This window comes from Ostrinia furnacalis, unplaced genomic scaffold, assembly GCF_004193835.3.
Source record: "Ostrinia furnacalis isolate ACB-3 unplaced genomic scaffold, ASM419383v2 OfSCF0398, whole genome shotgun sequence".
In the NCBI taxonomy this organism is placed as follows: Eukaryota; Metazoa; Arthropoda; class Insecta; order Lepidoptera; family Crambidae; genus Ostrinia; species Ostrinia furnacalis.
This window is the reverse complement of record NW_021130637.1, coordinates 555,705-571,977: the sequence shown is the minus strand read 5'-3', so window position 1 is coordinate 571,977 and position 16,273 is coordinate 555,705. Positions and strand designations below refer to the sequence as shown.

General features: G+C 37.1%; 2 protein-coding genes across 2 annotated transcripts; one reads left to right on the top strand and one right to left on the bottom strand.

Moving 5' to 3' along the window:
* Window positions 1-2,347: 2,347 nt before the first annotated feature.
* Window positions 2,348-7,857, bottom strand: LOC114363824 (uncharacterized). Its single transcript, XM_028319658.1, has 8 exons — window positions 7,617-7,857; window positions 6,521-7,374; window positions 5,867-6,429; window positions 4,792-5,787; window positions 3,356-4,719; window positions 3,080-3,280; window positions 2,907-2,990; window positions 2,348-2,587 (listed from the first exon to the last, which is right to left on the bottom strand). The coding sequence occupies exons 2-8, from the start codon at window positions 7,342-7,344 to the stop codon at window positions 2,441-2,443; spliced, it is 4,179 nt and encodes a 1,392-aa protein (XP_028175459.1). The 5' UTR covers window positions 7,345-7,374; window positions 7,617-7,857; the 3' UTR covers window positions 2,348-2,440.
* Window positions 7,858-7,947: 90 nt separating this feature from the next.
* On the top strand, window positions 7,948-16,152 carry Atg7 (Autophagy-related 7). The gene is made up of 11 exons (XM_028319671.1): window positions 7,948-8,236; window positions 8,479-8,677; window positions 8,899-9,357; window positions 9,505-9,611; window positions 9,702-9,846; window positions 10,195-10,353; window positions 13,463-13,651; window positions 13,901-14,059; window positions 14,536-14,651; window positions 15,171-15,465; window positions 15,924-16,152. The coding sequence occupies exons 1-11, from the start codon at window positions 8,034-8,036 to the stop codon at window positions 15,954-15,956; spliced, it is 2,064 nt and encodes a 687-aa protein (XP_028175472.1). The 5' UTR covers window positions 7,948-8,033; the 3' UTR covers window positions 15,957-16,152.
* Window positions 16,153-16,273: the final 121 nt, after the last annotated feature.

Below are 16,273 nucleotides of genomic sequence, written 5' to 3'. Positions count from 1 at the left end.
TCTTATGTCACTTCCAGGACACCACGTACTACCGCAACCACGCACTACAAAATTTTGCACCAATTCTTGTGATAAAACAATGATTATTTCCTGTAAACAATCTCAAACGAAATTAACTGCCTAATAAACAAAATAGTAAACAACCGCCATGATGGGCCGGATTGGGCCGATGTTGCCACATGGTACCGATTACCCAGGAATTGGGATTGTAATTCCCTGATTCGCCAACACATTAAGCCTAAATGGCCGACAATTTTGTGATTTTTTATTTAACCCTTCATTTGGCAAGACACAAATTGTTTGATTTTTTCAATAAAATACACTGTGTAGGTTTGTTGTCGACACGAAAAGAAGAAGAATAAAATATATTTAGACCTAATTGTTACTATCAAATAAAGTTAAGAAAAATAGTAAAAAAAATATTTTGTTGGTATTTTCGCGAAAAACGATTGTTGCTTATTTACCACATTGCCAAATAGGGGTACTTAAATAAAACATTGAGATATATTATAGAATTATTTTTTTTATATGAAAATCTTAAAAAAATCAATCGTATTTCACATTTTATGCATTAAACTTTTTTTTGGCCATTTTCGCAAAGTCGACAATGACCTTTTTCACCAACATTTGATAGATGACGCATGTCATCATACTTCACGATCAATATGCCGAGCTAAGATTGGCTTTTTATTTTCTCTTTAGCTTCTGAAACTGGTATGTTACCGTTATCTGCTATAGTTGTTGACTTTAACGCAAGAAAAATGTGTTTATCATTTAAATCAGTTCAGCGGTATAAGTGTGAAGACAGACAACACAGAGACAGACAGCAAATTCTTCCCCTCTCCTAAAATGCTGTGCCCGACAGGGTCCATAATTGCATCAAAAGTAATTACTATACCATCTCTATATCATTATTCATGTAATACATGATTGATTTATTGTGTATTGACACTCTTTTGTATTAACAAAAAGCTAAACCTATTTTGTTAGATGTTTGGCACTGATGCTTCTAGGCAACATCGAGGTTCGGAAGCATGTCATGTATTAGAAAACATAGTTTCTACGCCAAATATTGCTTTATATGATTAGTTTGATTTATTATGAATAAAATTTAGACAAAACAAAAACAATTAGAGATGATAAAATAGTACAAAATCATAAAACTTCCGTCTTTGTTATTCTCATTGCGCGTCATCTTGGCGTCTGACAGAAATATTGATATGAAATCACTCAAAACTCAGTCGACGACCGATTTACTAGTGTTTTGCTGAACTAAGCTTTGTAACAAAACCTAATGATTTGCACAAAACTTATTATTTGGTGCTGTAGAAATATTCAAAGTGGTTGTTGCTTAAAAGCATCACTGCCAAATGAAGGGTTAACTAGGTAATCTTTGTTTCAAATATTAATTATTTATTTGTTTAACTTCTGATTTGGTTAGTGAATTGGCTATTTCGAAGAATTTACAAGGAGATTTAAATCAGAAGATAGCAATACTACAGTTCACACTAAAAAGAGAGGTAGGGCCGCAGAGAGCGAGATAGATATAAGTAGGTATTTGACTCAAGTTTTTGTTCCAACTTTGCCCTCCATTTTTATCTTTAGCTTCATGCGCCCGCCCACTGTCAATGTCATGGATAGGACAGTTTATTTTGGAACTAGGGTAAACTGCCAGTCAAGAAAGTTATTGGACAGTTAGGTATTTACTGAATTAAAAACAGCATTTCTATTTCAACAACTGAGAGATTCCGACTGATGGAGATAAACGGGCGTTTTTTTAAGGAATACTCATTTTAAGAAAATTCAAGGGCTGTTTTATCCAATGACTGTCGGTTTACCCTATATAGATGACCCACGCTGAACTGTCCCGCCAAACTCAATGACAGGGGGGCGCTACCATCGTTCAACTTTATGGTTTCCAACATGGCAAAAAACGGAACCAGGGATTTGGTATTGACGGTGGCGCCCCGCTGTCAATGTCATCGATAGGACAGTTCAGTATTTTGGAACTATATCAATAATATTGTGATGATTTCTAACAGTTTTTGCGTGATAGCACAGAATAATAATAACCTACGTGATAGTAGGTAGGTATCGATAGTATTTCCGCTGTCAAGTTTTACTCGAAATGCCCTATCGAAAGTATCGATAAAACACATAGCGATACTATCGATTTATCGATGGTTCCGCAACACTTTTCATATACATATTTATCGATTTTTTATCAGAGCTGCAGACTAAGATCTAGTTTAAAGTAGACGTGTGAAACTGGCTCATAACAAAAAAGCTCCAACTTGGAAAGGGAATAAAAATAGAAACAGTTTATTATAATTCAAAATGTTGCATGTATTAAATAAAGCGATAAATAAATTAACATTATAGACAGACAATACGACGAATTTCACAGACTTTCACATCACTTGACACGCACGCACAAAATTTAGTTCTTTGGAGTCTTCAGCAGGCCTAAACCGACATATCGCGCCATTACTCGTAGATACGAGGGGTTCAGTTTCTTCCTCTTTTCCAAGAGAGACTTCAGAAGTTTTTCAGACGCCTCATTGAAGGGCTTTTGGTAATCTGAAGCCTGGAAATAAAAACGTAATAAGTACGGGCTCATCAAAGTTCTCCCGTGTTTTTTGTCCCTAGTCCCTACTTCTTATCCTAAGCAAAAAACACACAGTTGCGGTAAGGCCTGGTTCAGACACGCGCGGTTTCTGGGTGGTTCTCCCACGGTTTCCACGTCCCCATTCCGGCATTCATGATGCATAGCAACTCGAAACTTACAAAATCACACCTCCGTGAACGCGGGTCCTGCTTACCTACTGCCTCAGTGTGTTTTACGCGATACTCCGTTGGCCTACTCACTCAACTCAAATCGTGCTATAGCTACCGACGAAACTCACCGTTGTCTTCGCAATCCAATACAATTCTTCCAGAAGATTGTCATGGTTCTCTATCGACTCATTTATGTATGAGATTCCGTCATACTGCAAATACAAAAAGAAAATAAAATGACGGTAGCCGAAGAAAATCGTTCCCGCGCTAGTAGATGTTCTATTTTATCAACCTGATTTACCTGTGAAAATTTATTGAAATGCTCTCTTTCTATGACTTCTATTTCCATGTCCAGCTCAGAAGCTCGTGTTATCCTGTTAACAGCTATGCCCTGCAGCAGTATTGGTCGGAATCTCACCAAGTTGGGCGTATCCTTTTTATTGGTCAACAAGAGAATCAACATCGCTTGCCTTTGACTTATCTCCGTGATCCAGTTTTTCATCTGCAATAGATTAAACATGTAATTTTTTCTTATCGTTCCATGGAAATTGATTAAATTCGAAGCTAGGGTACTTACCTCGATTATTGAAGATAGTATCTTCTTTCCACTAAACCCATCAAATACACTGGATAATATTTTGCCAGATCCTAGAGCTTGGAAAAAATCATCTAAGTTAATAATCTTACTCAATGAAGTACTGAACCTCTCCCCCGATATGTTGGACGTGGATTTGCATTTTTTGTAGAGTTTTACATAACTTTTCTTCTTAGTTTTGCCCTGCAAAGTTTGCTTTTGGGCCTTTTTAATCGAATTATCGTTTTCGGTGTTATGCTTGTATTCTATAGCTTTGAGCGGAATTGCGTCATTGTCACGTTTCATAAATCCATTGTAAAGTGAATCAATTTTAATATTTCCAATAACTGTAGACGTTCCATCTCTTTTGGCTGCTTCGTAGTAATCCCTGTTACTTAAAGTAACTGTTATTTTGTTGTTATCTAAAGTCACGTCTAGTGAAATGTGAAATATTGAAATCCTAAACTGATAGTTATTATTATTTGGTTTCCATAAGTTATCAAGATTACTTGAATTGTTATAAAGAATCGCTTTTATCATCGGATTCCTTTCTCTGTACAAATCTAACGCTGTACAAGTATTGGTTTTTAATATTGCGTTTCCATCGTATGCCTTAGGGTATCCTAAGTCCGGTTTAGGAATTCTCAAGGGAAGAAGGTCACCGTTTAATGTGACCAATCGTTGAACCGACACTTCTTCCAACATGTCCTTTATGATCCGATCGTAACCAACTTTTGGAACATCAAGGTTCAGTCTTGCAGCTGTTTTCTTGTTCGCAAAGGAACCGTCCAATAAATTTGATAATATTGGTGACATTTTGGGGAACATTGGTGGTGGTAATGTTGCTTTAAAAATGTCTGGACTTTCGCAATGACTTAATTCAGATATCGTGTATAGAAGAGATTCATTCGGAAACTTTGCCGGAGGAAGAGGCGGTGGCTTGTTTGAATCTATGATGCTTCGTATTATTTTTGGCAGTAAGCTACAGATTTCTGCAGGTAGCATCGCGTTAACGATTGTTGTTTTGCACTTAAATATTTTTGTATGACTCTCTGTGATCGCCAGGGGCACAAAAGACGATGACGTTTGAATGGGGTGTATGTTTTCCGGGTCAGATGGTACAGCAACATCAAATTGAACCATTACGTTTGTCGTACAATACTTCACTGCCACTTCTTTCATATTCATGGTTTTTATTTCCAATGCAGGAAGACTATCGTCGAAACCTGGCAACGTTTCCAAATATTTGTTTTCTCCATATGGAGTAACTTCATTATCAACTATTTTGTCTTCTTTTATCACCTCTTCATTCACACTAAAATTTTTTCCTGACAAGATTGTCTGAATTGAAGCTTCTTTTAAATCTGCTATAGAAATAATAAACAATGAACACTTTTAAAAATTAACATTGATCGACTTTACAATAGGATATTACTTACCTGTCTTTGGAATCTTCTGTTGACACTTATTTTCCTGGTTATAATAAACACCGCTTCGAATTTTCTTTATGACAGTTTCAATGTATTCACTTGCCCATTTTGCTTTCGCCCAAGGTTGTCTGGATATTGGCATCTTCTTCGGATCAGGCCGTGCATTTACATTTAAGCTCCTAGACAAGTCTTGAGGCACGAAATACTTTATCAGTGTTTCCGTGCTTACATCAACTTTTTTGCTAGCATCTGATATCTTAGCTTCGATAGCATGAACATCATCGCTAAGATTTGAATCTCCGTGGCCACTAATTTTATGTTTTTCATCAATATCTTTTGCTGACGTGTTCTTGTATAGAAGTTTTAACATTTTATCCTTTAATTGATGTATAGGTTTGGGTTTCTTAGTTTGCTGCGGTTTTACTTTAGTAATTTCATTTGGAGGTAAAGGACGTTTAGGATACTTCTTTTTATTTGATGCAGCTTCGACGTTTAAGCAATTTTTATCTTTTACAGCAGATTGCTTATTTACAGTCATCTCGTTCGATTTGCGCAAATTGTTTTTGCGATCAATCGCCTGGTGTTTGTTTCTCGGTGAAGTACTTTCTTCAAACTTATCGTCAGATTTTACTTTTTCCGGGCTGTGTTTTTTCAAATTAGTTGGTTCATACCAGTCCTGCATAAATGGCCAAATGGGCTGGTTTACAGCTTCCAAATGCAGAGGATCATTCATTATTTGAATCGAAGCTGACCCAAGTTGATCTTTTCCTAAGACAACTATTGGAAATTTCATATTAGCCAATCTTCTTTTAATTTCAGTCTGCGTCAATTTAGGCAATATTGTTGTACTTGGCATTGTTGTCGCTAAACGAGGTTTTCGTTTCAAAAATTCGTTTCTTTTGTTGTTCATCAAACTTTGACCTTTACTCAAAATAACTTTTGTTATTCCTTTTACTTGCTGTCCAGATTCATCTGAGGCTACTTTTGGTAATTTTTCATCATTATCTGCAATTAAAATTGAAATTTAATTTCTCTAAAGTATTATAAAAAAATAAATAATTAAACATTAAATTGCGCATGATACCTTTTCTGGCGGTGGTTATTCCAACTTTACTTGATTCTGAACACAAAGTGTAATCAAACTCATTTGCCCGATTCACAATAAAATTGATGCCATCTGACCTATCGCGATTTGCGGAGTTATTCAAGCGCTGCTTTCTAGGAGAAGAAGGTTTAGAATCCAAATGCATCCTAACGAGTGTTTCTGGGTTATCATAGTAGTTATTGTCTTTGAATTGACATTCATACTCTTTTGGCTCGAGAGTTTTGTTACAATCATTAATAATTTTGTTGTGTGGTCCTTGCGATTCATTTTGCTCTTTATGCCCAATAGCTTTTACATTGTTCTTAGGATTCTTTCTATTCTGATTTTTATTTGTGTTCGGTAACCGATTTTTAACTTTCACATTCTTCGTTTTTATGACGCTTTTCTCGAATTCTTTGCATATTTCACTAAATTCATCTTGCTTGTCGATTACAGTGATGCGATCGAAACTAGATGACTGAGAAAAGCTCCTTGGAGATTTACTATCTACTTCGAAGCTCGATATGTAAGCAAATTCCTCAGTACGACAGGTCTCAATCACTCTGAAAAATTATAAAATACTTATTATTGCCTGTAAAATTTTATCTAAGAACGGTGACTTCGTCGAATTGAATTGGATAATTGTTAATTTACCGAGTGTCTTTCCGATTATTGCGTCTCTTGTTCCTAATTTTCTTTTTCTTCGGCGAATGTATGCTGTCTTCTGAAATGGGAGGAGAAGGCCGAAACTGAAAGCGGTTGATATTCCTTAGAACTGCCCAAACGTCGTGAGCATTAAATTCTTGTTCAGCTTGTGGTCCCTTTCCTCTGCGGAATTTTCCAGACACACTTTTTCCATCACCAGTGAATTGATTTATCACATCCGTAGAACTGCAGTCAAGGTTTATGTTCATTTGCGAACAATAACGAGCATCTCTATCATAAAATTCGTAATCTTTATTTCGAACTTTAGCCTTTTTGTTTTGTGCCACTAAGCGCTTTTTTGCTTTCAGCTTTCGATTGTCATCACTCCCGTTGCAATATTCAGAATCGTTCATATCGCTCACCGTGCATGTTTGAGGAACTGCTGTTGGCGCATTCGGCAACGTCAGAACAGATTTCTTCACCTTTTTAATGCCCTTTTTCTGCGATTTGAACTCGTCTGAATTAGCTTTGTAAATATTTGCCGCTAATGGGAATGAGGACACAATATCTGATGCTTTCTTATGTTGCGAATAAAGTTTTTTCTCTGTTACTCTTGAAAGCAAGTGCACGCTATCGCCATTTAAATACGGTGATTTTAGATTACCTTTTTTCTTTGATTTGATACTTTTACTGTCGCTACTCGTGGTACTGTCGTCTGTGGCAATGCTCAACCTTACCAACTGACAAGAAGGTAAGGCACTTCCTCGTGGACTATTAGAGGAATACTTGTTATGAATTTTGTCACATTGTTTCTCAAACGAGTTAATTGCCATAGTAAAGAAGTAGTCAATGCTATAAATATCCTGAAAATATACATTTTCAATACATATAAAATCGGAGTAGCTCTTACTTATCAGCTGCAGCAGCTGAAGTGTCTAATAGCTATTCGATGTCCATCTACCTACGCAGAAAGATCGTTGGGGGATGTATTGTATCGACGTGACGTACTCTTTAATGGTATGGTCAGCAAGGTATGTTAAAAGCCGGAGGTGGTAGTGTCTGCATAGACGTCAGAAAGTATATTGGTAACTTTATGGTAACTTACCTTGTATAAAATTTAATTTCCTTCCACGATAATTTCGAATTGTGTCTTATCAAAGTAAAATCACTACATTGAAGTAGACTTAGAATTATTTTGCAATAAAACCTAAAAAATATCAGTTTATTCCATTGACGTAATAAAAACGAATGTATTTTTCAGTGATTGACATTCCAATTAATTCCGATTCAGTTTTGTTATTAGTTTAAAAAAGTTCGATAACCCCGCCAGCCAGTAGAAGGCCTTGAAGAAACTACACTGCGCTAATTCGTAGGCTGTATAATTATAATTTTCTTGCATACATTTTTTTGTGACATTTATATGCCAAATACAGCTGATTTTGACATTAGCAACAAAAAGGACGTTTTCGTCGATCGATTTCAGAAAAATAAAGTTTTTGTGTTCTTGGTGATTTGTGGCGCAATGTCTGAATCTGAGACTAAAGGAGAAATAATACAATATGTGCCATTCATGTCGTTTGTGCATCCATCTTTCTGGCACACGCTTACTGAAATGAAAATCGATGTTGATAAACTGAGTGAAAACACCAGACAAATATTTGGGCGTTTTACTTATCGAGACGATCTGGGGCCTGTTTTTGAAGTCGATGGGACCTCATTTAACAGGTATTGTCCTTGTGTCTTAATCTTTTGTACTACTACTTAAATAAATTACTGCGTAATTCATACTTTCTACAGGAGTATAACTTTTTTACACATTTCCTCACTGCGAGTAACTTAATTTGCATATTTACGCACTAATTTATATAATGATAAGTGATCTAATTTATATCCAAGTTTCCATTCCACATAATGAATCTGTACATAAACTGAAGTTATATGATGATTAAATAATTTATAAATTTTAGGCACCCAGAGAAAGAGCAGTTCTGTGAGAGTGTAACTGGCAAGTTAATGAACAAAAACACAATCGAGGAGTTCAAAGCCATTGATAAAGCCGATCTGATAAATTCCATTGGAGAAATACTATGGGCTGATCTCAAGAAGGAGAAGAACTGGATTGTCAATCCTGGATCGTTACTTAACTTTGTTATTTTATCTTTTGCTGTAAGTTATCAAAAGTTTGAAATCTTTTTTGGCTGTGCCTTGCCCAGGTTATAGTAATAAAATCTTATACATCAACCTATTTACACAATTTAGGCACTCAATAAAAAGTTTTACTGTAAATACCTAGATCTTTTCCAAATGATGTAACAAAAGCTTAACCAGCATACAAAAAGTATTATTTATATTTTTTTTGTATTATAATGTCATTTTTACGATTTCAGGACTTGAAAAAATTCCATTACTTCTACTGGTTTGCATTCCCAGCCCCAAGCCAACCCACAGTGTACCTGCGTGAAAAAAGCAAGAGCATTGCAATACATTTCAGTAACAAGCAACTTGATTACCTCGCACATGCGTTTAAATCGTTAGACGACAGACAGAAATCCTTTTTCATTTTGACAAAAAACAATGATAATGTTGCAGTTCATCATTTGTCGAAGCTGCTCAATCCGAATGATACTGTACAGAGCAAATTAGACGTTGATTTAAGCAACACATACTTTACATTCCTTGATTCAAGCAACGGTAGTAACCCCGGGTGGTCTCTAAGGCTTTTCTTAGCAGCCTTGTTTGACCATGTTCCGAGTCTTGCCTCTTCAGATATTCAAGTGATAGGATTGAGGTGCTCTCCGAATGGTGAAGTGGGAAACAGTCTTGTCTTCACTATAAAGGGATCACAGGTTTGTATTCCAATAAAACTTGTTTAGCTTTAAATGAAAATGTACTATGATATATTTTTCATATGATCTCTTCTATCCTGCTCCATAATTACCTATATTATTTAAGTTTCACCTTTTTTAAAACCTTTGAAATTTTTTGTTTTTTAGGATCTCAAGTCAGTTGAAAGTGCAGGTTGGGTTGGCTGGGAAAGAAATGATAAAGGCAATTTTGGACCCAAACTTGCTAATATGTCAGCATCAATGGATCCAATTAAGTAAGTTTTGGTGGTGAGAAAGCCCAGAATTTTCTCAGATTTTGCTCAATTTTTTAATATTGTTTTTGACACAATTTTTCTTTTTCCCAGATTAGCAGACACTTCATCAGATCTCAATATAAAACTCATGAAATGGCGATTGGTCCCAGACATCAATGTGGAAGTGATGAAAACTAACAAATGCCTGTTGCTTGGTGCTGGAACTCTGGGGTGTCATGTTGCGAGAAATTTATTGGTAAAATCATAATTAAATTTAAATTTTATTATGCAACCTAGCTTCTGCATGTGACTTATTTGAAAGAAAGAAAATATTTTTATATAGTCCAAACATCCAACATATTTAATCACAAATGTTTGTGACTAAAGGCAAACGAGTAAATAATTTTCCATATCCATTTTTGGGATACATATGCCATTTGGGCATACTATATGCCTATTGCCTACATCTGTTCTGTCCAATAATAAGTACATAAACTTTCATCAATTTTTTATGAAAATGCCAGAAACTTAGAGACTATACGGCCTAAGCGTGGCCTAGACTTGCGTTAGTTTGTGTTGAGCCCATAAGTATTATTGGTTGCAGGCTTGGGGGTTCCGCAACATAACGTTCATAGACAACGGGAAGGTATCGTACTCTAACCCAACACGTCAAGTCCTCTACAACTATGAGGACTGTCTTGGAGGAGGGAAGAGGAAGGCAGAAGCGGCTGCCGACAATTTGAAAGCAATTTTGCCCACTGTTGTAAGTAAATACAACCATGTCGAGTTAACTGCGCATCTAGCGGCCGTGATGTCACATCGACGCTCTAGTACGGGCGGGGCGAACGCACAGAAGTGTGCTCGTAAGGCCTCAGCCTCGAATTCAGCGGGCAGCGGCGCGGGAGCGGGGCGGGCAACGCAGACCCGTTCTCGAAACAAGCGGGCAGCTCGCGCGGCGCTTTAGCGGCGAAGTGTTGTGTTCGGGGTTGTGTTGTCGAGATATTTGTTTTTATTCGCAAACGAAATGTCTGAACAACGGCGACAATTTTATTTCGATTCAAATTTATTCCTAACGCTCGATTTATTGTGGGCAAAAGGAGTGCCCGCTCGTTGCCCGCTCCCGCGCCGCTGTTTTCGAGAACCGGTCTATTTGATTTTACCTCAGANTGCCAGAACTTAATAAAGATTTATAATGCGCCTATCCTTGTTCATCCCAGCCGTTCCTTAACTGCGTTTGCTGCACCTCTTCTTAATCTTGCCAACAGGGACAGTGCAGTGTGGATGACATAGAAAAGACAACACATGAGATGTTTTCTTCATGAACATTTTCTACATGGTAGTGTCTGAGGGAGGATTATTTTGTGCTCGTGTATACCGTATTTTTATCTAGCAATTAGCATCGGTTATGTAAGAATTCGTAGCTACTGATTTACAAAATTATATCATCTGTAGTTGCGAAAATTTTCATGAAGAAAACATCTCGTGTGTTGTCTTTTCTATGTCATCCACACTGCACTGTTTCTGAATTTTTTGTTTAGAATAATGTGACCCAGAAGATGACAGGTCATAATACATATTTCGTTATTATGATTGTTTATTATATTATTTTAAACGTAATTTAACTTGATTTAACATGTATCACGGTAATACGATAAAGTAATAAGTAATTACTTCTTGGTTTGTTATAGTTGGCCGTCAGTCAAAAGACATTAACTTCATATTTTGATTTTTTTTAAATACTGTGTACGTTATTTTGAAATGCCAGTAACTAAAAATTTTTACTAAGACTTATTTTTATGTATCAGCATTTTCATTGCGGCGCTACCTATTATATATTTTTTTTAAATGTCTTTTTTCTCTCCAAACTTCATTAAGATATTTCTCGAAATCATGTCTCTGCTAGTTAATGACTTCTTGCAATCAGCCGACGATATTATCTTCGAAAAAATGTAATGTATCTTACTTAAGAATTAATTCAGCTAAATATACCTTTATGTTTATTATACTTAATACTTGCTATGCCCTTACAGGGTGCATATGATGTACTACCTAACCATTTACCAACTGTCAAACCACACCATATTATCTTCGAAAAAAAATAATTTATCTTTAGGACTGTGATTCGTGTAGAACAAGCTAGCTGGACAAAAGTCATTGTTGAATTTCTGATTATCGTTTATAAAAAACGATAAACAACATTCCAGACATTAAGGATTCCCCATTTTTTACTTTGTTTATTACCTAGTCGTGAGTAATTAGCATGGTAAGTGAGGATATGAGGATAGTGTAATTTTTAATTCCTAATTTTGCTCGACTTTCGATAACACCTGACATTATTTTTTACTATAGNCTACTTATTTATGCACTAAACCACCAATCTGATCCTTTTTCTAATTTAAAAATTTTAAGCAAGAAAAATGACGTCCACCAAGTACGACGTTTCCCGCGCTTTTCAAAAAACACCGGAGTTAGGGCCCTTCAACATTACAACTGTCATTGTCAAATTTTGCCACTCGTCAAGGAGGGCTGACATCTGTTGTGAATTTGTGATGGAGAAGACTTCCTTAGAGAAATGACACTGCAAGGGAAGGAAAGGAAAAAATCTCTAGAGCTGTTTTTTCATGAACTTAGTAAAGTTAGTTATACATATTTATGCCATCTTCATGAAAAAAGCAGCTCTTAAGATTCTTTCTTTCCTTAGTCTTTAAGACTAACACTAAACGAACTAGGTACGAATATTTATTGCAAGATTCAACCCTCACTCTAACATCCCTGTAGTTCAAATTTCAAATTCAAATTCAAATTATTTATTTGCTCAAAAAATAGGGTAAATACATTTAGAGTTCTTTTTAAAATTCCGCTGGAATTGGTTAACGGTAAAATTGAAATTCCAGTGGCTTAAAAGTTTGATAGCGATTATAGAAAGACCAGTCGCGATCAGCAATGTTGTCTCGAGTGTCATACCAGTCGAATGTCGATGGGTGTTTGTTTACCTTATTTTATTTGACGTGCAGTGTTTATTTTCCGTTCAGAAATAAGTCGACTGGATACGTCCTTTGATTTCGCAAACAGTGATACGCGTAGGCAATTAAATTAAAAACCTCATAATGAAACTGAAGTTTTATCCTTACATGAATAAGGTGCACCTTTTTTTTTGTCGTCAAAGTGTTGACTATTATAATTACCGATTAATATGGAGCAAACCGATATTAAATGGAAAACCTTAGTGAACATTACTTTGTAAATTTTTTTCACAAATTATTTCTTGGGTGAATAGGCTTAAGGTTAGACCAGACCAACGCGTGCAGCCGGCGTGCACGATGACGATGGCGATGGCGACCAGACAGCGTGTATANGACTAACCTAGCTACGCGGCCGATGTTCGTTTCTGGGCATATCGCGGAGACACGCGCCACGCCCCCGTTTCACATCTATTCCCTTCTATGATCTGAGGATTTTACGCATAAGATCCTGCCGCTCCCGCGCCGCTACCGCCGCCGCCCCGCTGCCCGCTGCCCGCTAAATTCGAGGCTGAGGCCTAAGTGCTAGGGAAAGTCGCATTTCAGCGAGGTGCACAGTTAGCTTGATTGGGTTATAGTTTTATTACTTGCTGTGTCTAAGAATTCACGCGTTTCATAACATTGCATTACATACTCACTTAACTCAAGAATATCCCTCATTTATAGGAATTAACTTACATTTATTCATATAATTCGTTCGAGCATTAATTTTTGCACTCCACTGGTCTTAGTTTAATAATAATAAACGCCTCGTAACTTATCGTTTTCGTAATAGGCTTTAGCAGAAAACTACTTGATTATACAAGCATACTACTTTTAATTAATTTGCATTAATTATTTAACACCTTCCAGAAAAGCAGAGGCATCACTGCTCACATTCCAATGCCTGGCCATCCTGTAGGAGAGTCTTTGAAGGAGGAAACTATAGCCAATATTCAAAATATCACCCAAGCGATCGCAGAACATGACGTCATATTCCTTTTGTTGGATACTAGAGAAGCGAGGTGGTTGCCTACGCTTATAGCTGCACATTACAAGAAGGTAATTACGGAAATAATATCATAAAGTTCAGATACTGCCCTTTTTAGCTGTAATATGTAATTTAATGCTTTGTCACTTTTCATTCAACATTGACGAAAAGATAGGACAAGACAGTATCAGCTCTGCACGGCATTATATTGATTTTAGACGATAAGCCCATACATTTGTCATCTAAAATCGATGACAAGATTTTGTCGTGGCGCGTATCCTAGCCAGGCTTACATCTCTCTTCTTGTTTTTCTTTCATAGATAGTGATTAACGCAGCGCTGGGTTTCGACAGTTACTTGGTGATGCGCCACGGCGTTGGCAAGGCCCCTGCCCCTGAAAATACTTCGATCAAGAAAGCCTTCATAGAAGGAGGACAGCTGGGCTGCTACTTCTGCAATGACGTCACTGCTCCAGGAAATGTAAGTAATTACAGATAGCACATCAAGCTCAAAACTGTGGAGTCTTATGCAGTTGTAATAGAAGCGATTTTGCAGCGACAATGTTTATGAGAATATTTTAAGTATAGTGGCCCATATTATCTGCTTAAATTGCAACTCGCCAGCACGTTAAACCGTAGATTTTTGTTACAAATTCGCACTTATTAAAGTCCGGTCGCCGAGCAGATAGAATTTAGTCCAATGATCCCAAGCTACCCATCATTATCACTCGCGCGTACCTAATTATATTGCTGTCGCGACTGTGCGACGGGCGACCGCAGTGAGTGTGCGAGCGCGACAGCAATATAATTACACGCGAACGATAAGGATGGGGTCATTGGACGAAATTCTATCTGCTCGGCGACCGGACTTTACCACTTTATAAGACGCCGTCATCCGTATCAAAATGACGACTTGTTAGGATATTATTTCTATGCGTTGTTTGTTACTAATTCCAGTCATTAAAAGACCGCACCCTAGACCAGCAGTGCACCGTGACGAGACCAGGCGTGGCCGCCATCGCCGGCGCTTTGGCAGTCGAAATACTCGTGGGATTGCTGCAGCACCCGCAAAGGTAGGCTAACGGACTAAATAATATCAGAGTAAATACAAATGAGTACGTCTGACAAAATTTAGCGGGGAGCCAGTCGTGGTTGCGCCGAATTTTGCCAGTGTGTGCGTGCGCGCCGCATGCGTGTTGGCGCGCTCACATACAAACCGCGCCCGTGCGTTTGTATGAAGATGACCTACTCATTTGTATTTACTCTGATAATATCCTATCTATCCTCGATTTACTGCATTATAGATAAATGTTTGACCATAATGTTTGATAATGAAAGCAAGCTTCATACAATTCATGTAAACCCTGGTTTTCCTAAATAAATAAATAAATAAAAATTTCGTGGATAGATTAGTGTTTTCTTCACTTTCTTTCCTCATTATTGCCGTAGTTTATGTCAAATCTCAATTTATTCTTTAGAGAAGAACCTTGTCATCACTGTTTTGTCTAAAAAAGTTAGAACTGTAACGAAAGGACGTGTATTTCTATTTAAATAAATGAATCTATATTTACGCGCCATTTTCTTTCATTCAGGGTAGAGGCGCCAGCGTTATACAACGTGACAGGCGACGATGCGAGCGACCTGCCTTCAGAAACGCAAGGCGTCTTAGGCCACGTTCCGCATTCCATCAGAGGGTTTCTGCATTCGTACCAAACTGTAGTACCCACCTGTGCCAAGTTCAAACAATGTATAGCGTGCTCAGACGTCGTCCTAGACAAGTACAAGAATGAAGGCACGGAGTTCCTGCTAAATGTATTCAACAGCGGCAGCTATTTGGAAGACGTGACTGGACTTTCGCAGCTGCATTTAGCTGCGGAAATGACTGATGTAAGTTATTATGCATTTTATAAATTGAGCAGTTGACACAATTGGCTAATTATCCAAGTATCAAGACACAACCTTTTTGAAAAAACAAAAATTTCCACAAAAAAGCTAAACTATAGTCTGGTCCGGGAGCACGTACAATTTTGTCGTAATTATATTGCTGTCGCGACTGTGGGACGGGCGCCCGCGGTGAGTGTGCGAGCGCGACAACAACATAATCACGCGCGAGCGATAAGGATGGGTAGCTTGGGGTCATTGGACAAAATTCTACGTGCTCCCGGACCAGACTATAGTTGAGCTTTTTTGTTGAATGGCTTTGATAAACTGTTGGTCGTTATTAGATGAAAAAATAGCTTCATTCAAACCTCGTTGAACACTAATTTCGGACAGCTGATTTCAAGAGGGCAGATTTTGATTTTTTTGATACATTATTCATTGCTATTCCACCTTTTTTTTTTCAGGTATTAACCTTTTCTGATGACGGGGAAGACTAAATGAATAAATTTTCTATATTTCTTAATCTCAAATCACTCTGGCTGCTACGTAATGTTGTGCTTTATTACTGTTATTATTATTATTACATGTTGCAAAATAGAAGCTTTATTTGTTGTGATATTTTAGCCTAATCTCTTTCCTTTTGATATTTTTTGTATATCAATGTGTACAGTCAGCTTCAAAAGCGTTTGGAAAATAGGACCTAATAAAATGAATGTTACGATTACACAATTACTGCATTTAATGCTTCGATTTTTATCCTGACTGTATAGAAAATATTAAGTAATCAAGTGGTCATTAAATTTAAATAAAAATA